This window comes from Montipora capricornis, chromosome 14 (assembly GCF_036669925.1).
Source record: "Montipora capricornis isolate CH-2021 chromosome 14, ASM3666992v2, whole genome shotgun sequence".
NCBI lineage: Eukaryota > Metazoa > Cnidaria > Anthozoa > Scleractinia > Acroporidae > Montipora > Montipora capricornis.
Genome location: NC_090896.1, coordinates 29,496,224 through 29,503,723, shown reverse-complemented (window position 1 = coordinate 29,503,723; position 7,500 = coordinate 29,496,224). Strand labels below are relative to the sequence as shown.

The 7,500-nt window shown below is 38.6% G+C and overlaps 1 protein-coding gene across 1 annotated transcript in view; it reads right to left on the bottom strand.

Moving 5' to 3' along the window:
• Nucleotides 1-7,500, bottom strand: part of LOC138033655 (phosphatidate phosphatase LPIN3-like) — a 33,751-nt gene that overhangs the window by 17,389 nt on the left and 8,862 nt on the right. Inside the window, exons 4-9 of the mRNA XM_068881446.1 lie at nucleotides 7,106-7,204; nucleotides 6,465-6,562; nucleotides 4,661-4,793; nucleotides 3,593-3,632; nucleotides 3,409-3,482; nucleotides 817-899 (exon numbers count right to left, since the gene is read on the bottom strand). Of these exons, the coding sequence (XP_068737547.1) occupies nucleotides 817-899; nucleotides 3,409-3,482; nucleotides 3,593-3,632; nucleotides 4,661-4,793; nucleotides 6,465-6,562; nucleotides 7,106-7,204 (527 nt within the window). The remainder of the gene's footprint in view (nucleotides 1-816; nucleotides 900-3,408; nucleotides 3,483-3,592; nucleotides 3,633-4,660; nucleotides 4,794-6,464; nucleotides 6,563-7,105; nucleotides 7,205-7,500) is intronic.

Genomic DNA, 7,500 nt, shown 5'->3' with positions numbered 1-7,500 from the left:
CTCACTCCTTGATAAGTGCAACTGGAACTTCCTAAAAACACACACAGCTAAGCAGGGTTTGAAATGAACGAAAAAATCCAGTCACAATTTTGCGACAAGATACGAAAATTTAGTCACAATTTCACAAATTTTAGTGACAAATTCATCGCACTGCATTGTGTTGTCAGCAGTTTTGCAAACAAAATATGAGCCCACAATACTTGTGTGTAAAGAAACCGCTGAAAATGATGAATGATATCAGAGGAAAGGAGTTGTGCATGTAACATTGCAGCTAAACTATGCTACAATTATGCTATCTTCAGATTGAAAGAAGGCTGCCGTACTCTAGCCAATTTTTGGTCATAGAACTGCAGATTTTTTATCGTGGTCAAATCAGGTTGTAATTATTTGTCAGGCCGTCAGCTTGCTGCACACTAGCCGATGTTTTTGTCACGACAAACCGCATGGATGCTTGGCGTCACCTTATCTGAAAGCAAGATGGCGCCATGTTGGAAAAGCGCTTGCTTATGTGACTCTCATAACGCTTCCTAACTGGTTGCGGCAAAAGCCCCCACAGATTGTCTTGGTTCACCCCACACTAGCTGACGTGGCCTGAGAAGACAATTTCAATTGAGATCTAGCACTGTCAGATATCGCCCAACAAGATCCTGACTGACTTGACTGAATTCTCCACACAATAGCCGACAAGTCAAGATTTTTGGTTGACACATGAAAAATCAGCTAGCGTGCGGCGGCCTTAAAATGGATGATTTCACTTGATAATGTAAGGTCCCCCCTCATAAATTCACAATACAATTACATGGTACAAAGACTTACAATGCCTGATGCAGATAGAGTGCAGCAACTTCGTGATCTACAGTCCTCAAATCATCCAAAAGAATACCCTCCTTCCCACCACTCTGTAAGAGTTCAAAAATCAGCATTTGTCATTGTTTTCAGGCCCAACATTCAAGAACCTACATGTATCAAGGACCGCAAGACCTTGAAATAGTGGTGCCAGTTTTGGGGGAACATGAGTGTGATTGGGAATTAGGTCCTCTTCAAAAACCTTTGGGAAGAGGAATTATTAAAGGCACAGTTCTGTCATATGGAAAGCATCCTAAGGATAACAATTCAGTTAGTGTATATGCTAGCTACCATTAACTATCTTGAAAGAGTTTTACCTATGCAGTATACAGTTTGTTTTGTGCCGGCATGGTTAATATCCCCTTGTGTAATGCCAAAAGTAAAACTTTAACTCAATTAACATTACATTTGTGCCCGGTGTAATATCGTCATTCTGTAAAACTTGAATTAAAATGGTGGCAAGTAATTTCCCATCAACAAATAACCCTGACTGAAAACTTGATTCTCTACAGTTGGCAACAACGAAAATACCATTGGGTACACGGCTCAGTTATGCTTTAATTATTGTTAAATATCATACTTTTGCTACATACAAATACAAGGAATGTCATCCTGGACTTTGATTGCTTTCTAGTGCCCGAACAACAAACTTGATGTTCTTTATTCTATAATATCTGCCAAAAATAAAAGTCTGGACCCTCTTATGGAACTTGGACCTTATTGCTTTTCAGGCCTTCTGATATTACGCGATGGTGCGATTTCGCACAATCGACCTCAAATCGCATCCGATCGCACAATTCACGAAAAATCGCTTAATTCACAAAAGGACGCACAAAATTCATAAAATGAAACATAAATCAACAAGTTTCTTAGAAATTCCTGCATAAATACGCCATTTTTAAGATTATTTATCTTGGAAAAAGGCTAAAAAACCTTCGTCACCTTCGATTTCGTAAACATTCGAAGTTCAAGGATATATTAATATATTTTTCATGTCGGGGACCTGGTATGAGTCTCCTTCTATTGGTGCAACACAAACACGCACTTATATACACACCACTGAAATGACACAGTTGCCTTCTGTTAGAGAAGAGATTTGTAAAAAATAAGCGAAGTTGTAAGTTTTTCGGCAAAATGTTTCGGCAAAATCTTTCGCTGAAAACTGATAAGTTTGGATAAGTTTGTTGTGGAAACGCTCGCTTTTTCTTCTACGAAGAAGGAAGTTCGCACCTTCTTCCCAATCTGACAGCTCATGATCGAGCAAGAAAGTACCTCACAGGTACGCTCCATGTGGACGATGGACTGATGTTTTTCTCGTCGTGCAATATTAGGGCCTTTTATACGAGAGAAAATAAGCCGCGGCTTACTCTGGCCACGGGGTACAAAATACGCAAAAGGAACTATTTATACGAATATATATTCCCAGGTCAATATAAGCCGCGGCTTGAAAAAGACGTGAACGTAGATTTTGTACCATTTATACGGGGTGAACATTCGAGTCTTCTGTAAGCCGCGGCTTATTTTCTCTCATATAAATGGGGTATGGCCCTATTGTGATTGACCATCTTCGGAAGTTCATGGTTGACAAGCACCTTGATCATTCATTTGGCATGTTAGTTAATTGTGTCCTTTCAACTTTTAACGTGGTGCACCGGTAGTGCAAAAGACCTCATTTTTTTATTTATCCCAACTAATGTCGAGCGAGATACATAATTACTGTTCCTTTGTGTTCAAAATGTCTTTGGGGCAGCAAAAAAGCGTTTTTCTTAACCTGAAACCTTATAAAACAAGCTTAAAATTGCTGAGAAAAAAATCGCATAATTTACATTATTCATCGCATAATTGGCCTTTCTAATCGCACAATCTGCCCTGAAAAAATTGCATAATTTGCATTTTTTAATCGCACCCTATCAGAAGGCCTGGCTTTTAGACCTGTGTGTGCTGCAAGTGCATGTGTTGTGTTTGAGTAGCCTTGCATGGAAGCGTGTGTGATGTTTGTGTAATTACTTTATGCAACAGCAGATTATGTCCATACAGAAGTAAGAGCTTCACTACAATATTAGCAATTTGGATAAAAATATCTGTATGTTATGAACACTAAAATGCAATTACTTGTACATAGTAGTGTACACGTACCATTTTTCCTGTGTGTAATGTTATATAATGTGATGTAGCAGTTTTGCATTGCAATATATTAAAAAAGAAAAACAAAACAAAAATGATAGAAATTCAAATCCTATATCAGGTATTGCTCAATGACAATGATAAATTACCATTGTCTTGGGCAGTGTATGGATCATTCATTTCACAATACAATACAATAATAATCATTAATAAAATCCATCATATAGCAAGTGTAGGGTTGGCTCTCAAGTTTTACCCTAACCCAAGTTCTACAGTTTTCTTCTGCAACCAAACATCAGTATTTATTTCACCTGTGAGGACTGTATGGGAAGACGCAATAAGTTGTATGTACAGTAAATGGGCATCCCTCAGAAGATAAAAAGGTCTTTTCCCTTTTATTTTTTAGATCTGACACAACGAAACTGTATTCAATATTACCTTGTGGTGTGATTTTAGGGCCGCCTCTCTCCTCTTCATTTTATGAACATGTTTTATGTCCTCTTTTCTCATCTCTGCATCAAAATCCAAAAATCATTTAAGTCATATTCTGTTTTCACTGGTATGGAAAAACCTATGTCACATATTATTAAGATTTCATACAAATTCATAATTGCAGCTGTACCTGAAGGTTTTCTGTCAGGCAAAAAACTTCCTTCTGGTCCCTGAGATAAGAAAAAAAATTACAAGACCAAGACTGGTTTTATAAATTGTTCTCTCTCGAGTCTGAGGATTGCCACTTTAATTTAAGAGAAATAATAGAGGTACAAGAAGTTAACCATTCTTTGGGTTCAATTCAATTTCCGGTGTCATATGTAGTTTGAGTTTGTTGGTTCTCTTTTCTGCTCCGAGAGGTTTTTCTCCAGGCACTACGGTTTTCCCCTCTCCTCAAAAACCAACCTCCGATTTGACCAAGAGCACTGCTGTTTACAATCAATCTTGAAAGCTAATTCCATTAACTTCATTAAGAAGGAAATAAAAAAGAAGCACCTTGGCTGCAAGATGCAAGAGTAACCATACTAGCACCAAAAAAATCCATCCCTCATCTACCAAAAGATTGGCCAACACTCATCTGTACACAGGACCTCCAAGTAATTGGATACTTGGAAATCAAGAAGTTACAGAATTGAATGCTTACTGCATGGTGTTAAATAAGAAACTTTATTATTCCACTGTTACGCCATTTTACCATATTTGGTCAAGAGAATGCACAAAATTTGAGACGGTAATACACTGTAGTGTCCCTGTTTGACCAGCTAAGAACAGAGCAAATACGGACGGAACAAGAGTTTTTTCAATGAAAGAAAGTGTTTTCAACATCATCATACAAAGCCTGAGAATTTAGCTTGTCATTGCTTGTCACTTGTCATTTCATTTATGCAATCAAATAAAGCACATTTGGCTGGCTTTTTGTGCTGTTTACATCGTTCACAAGCGCCCTGAAAGACTGCTGATGCATATTTTTATAAAAACACTCTTACCAAATAAAATCGAAGCAAAATAACATCTTTTTTGTAGAGGAATAATAAAATTAATCTGTTATTCAATGGTTAACATATAATACTCCCAGACATTTTGCTCAATAGTTGTAACGCAACTCGCAAAATATCTGCGTGTTATATGTTAAACCATCGAATAAGATAGATATATTAATTGCCATAATGCGACTACAAAGTGGTATCATTATCGTCACCTGTGGCAATTTTCCCCATGCCCATCTGATTTCATTTTCCCTTGCAATGCTCTCTTGGCTCTGTTTTAGTTCCACCTCAGAGTCACTCATGTATCTCTCAGGTTCAGGAATGTGAAGAAGACGAAGATCTTCACTGCAATTGAAGAATAAGCTGTGTTACATGTACTTGTCTCACAATTAAGATTCACCAAATGCATGGTGGTGGAGGTCTTACAACAGAACACTACTCCACCATTATATAGTGCTTTAGAAAAAAATTAAAAAATCCATGTCTTACTCTCAGCCAGTAGGGTGGGGATCCATTCCATAGAGTTCAATCCATGAAAAACGGTTGAGAGACTATTTAGCCTGGCTCGATCCCTTACTCACTTACTGACCGGTACATGTATCTTTTAGTCTGTATTTAACCTAATGACCCATGGGAGCGAGACTCAACTGATTTTACTCTCACCTGTCTAATGCCAGATGATTAATATTTTTACTCAACAGTTCCATAGTCAATGAATGAAAATTGTTAAAGGGCAAGCAGTACTATATAGATTTTAGCCAAGCCGAAAAGCAGAGCTCCCTGGCTATTTATTCTTACTGCCTGTAGGGTTAGTGAAAATAAAAGGTTTCGAATTGTCCACATTTTGATGTTTCCGGTTGTTGCTTTAATAATGAAATAATTTTCTTTGCTTTCTTCTATAGAAAAATTCATTGCCTAACTAGTGAATTCCAAGGTAAATTTTACGCGAAAAACCGATATCGCATGAATCACAAAGCGATGACTATGATATCGGTTTTTCGAGTGAAATTTACTTTGCAATTCACTAGTCAACTGGGGGCATCCAAGGGCGCCTGAGGGGTCAACTGTTTAACTGTGGTATTATAATAAAGTTGTTGTTGTTGTTGTTGTTGTTGTCGTCTTGCTCCAAGAAGACTTAAAAGTCTAATCAATCGCTACCCTGGTCCTGGAGGTTTTTCTTGAGCCACAAGAAAAACCTCTGGTTAACTTGGACTTAAATCTCACTTTCATGCAGACGCCAGCTGTCAAACGCATCAAATTGATAATTACAAAAGGCACCAATGTCAACTTAGCAATTCCATGTCCCCGCGATCAGTATTAAGAGTCACAAACCAATCATATTGATTTGAGTCTTTGTAAAAAATATCAACCAAACCAAACCAAGCCTGAGCGTGAGATCCTGACCCTGGCATCTGCATGAAAGTGAAATTTAAGTGCAAGGTAACCAGAGGTTTTTCTCTTCTCGCTGCTTCGCATCAGGACTACGCCTCTTCGCAGCTCTCTCACGGCTCAAGAAAAAATTTCTGGGACCAGGGTAATCAATCGCAGGTGTAATAAAAAAATTAATGCAGCATTTTCTCGTCGGCCATTTTAAGATACTGAAACCGCTCACATGGTAATCCAATAATCAACCAACTGAGACAACTCAAGGCTGCTGCCTAAGAAAATTTTAAAGGGGCCCTCAGAGCTAAACGCTGAGAACTTAGGAGCCCAACATATGGAGTGAAAGGTGTTGCTGTGAAAAATTAAGGCGCCCAGAGCTATTCTTTGGGAGCCCCAGGCTACCGGGCTCCTGTTAGGCAACAGCCTTGCAACTGTTTGCGATTTTTTTGGGAGAAATTTTAATATGAAGCAGGAATGATAAAGTCCTAAGGGACAACTTTCCACTAAATATGGCCTGGACATTGAAGGACATCATAAAGTGATAAGTTTTTGGGATGGTTCTTGACAATATTTGTTGCCCACAATATTTGTTTTACCACATCTCCGTGGACTATACTCTTTGCGGACCCTCACCTGTCAGTAGGTGGTGAACCAATAGGTGAATCCATGTCTGACAAAGGATAGAAGTCTCTGCTAAAGCCACTGCTGGATGTGGACCTCGATTCTCGCCACTGTAAAATAACACCCATTCAGACAAAAAAATCAAGGGTGCGCAAAGATACATGTAGTCAGGGAGAAAGTGTATTCTCATGGAATGTTTAGGCTGGAAGAAAACCAATTGCACAAAGGCATTGACTTTTTTTAAGGTAAGAGTATGGTGCAATTCTATCTACCTCAACAAATTTCACATCTCCTGCAACTTTGGTGCAGTTTCAAACAAACGATAAACTACGACTGTTTGTGTTGCTTAGCCTCATTTTCAGGCTGGAAAATCAAGGCCCATGTGTAACTGACCCTGTATGTAAAAACATTCGGCGCGGGTTTCTCAAGTCCCACCAACATTTCTAATGTTCTCTAGGGTTCCCTTAATGGATCTATATGCAAAAGCTTTTCTTCCAGCCTGAAAGTACCACAGGACTTTTACTTGTGACATATGCTCCCAGACTTACTTATCCAGGAAGTCATTGACAATGACCATCTGTTTTAGCAACAGGCTTCCTCAACAATGTACCAGCATTAAATCACATTTAATAAAAGGACGATGAATGGCTTACCATTGTCTCACTGTCTGAAAGATACTCGTGTAGCTCAAATTTTGCTCTCACTGGAATTGGAATGCTGTCTGTTTTTGGGGTACAATTTTCTATGCCAATCTGAAATCAATGACAACCATTAAGTGTTGAAAGGTATGTACTCAGGAAAATCAGGAAAATCTGGCCATTCCTGCCATTTATCCTTGGTTTTCTTGATGGAAATGGAAATGGAAATTGTTTACCCACAGAACACCTTAAGAGCGCTCAGGAGCTTGTTCAACTCCAGATCGAATTGATAATAAAGGATTTACATGTATGAAACACCACTGATAGGAAACCTGAGTATCTCGAGATGAGCAGAATGTATGCACAATAATAGTAGGCAACATCCCAAGTTTCAATGGTCTCTGCTGCAA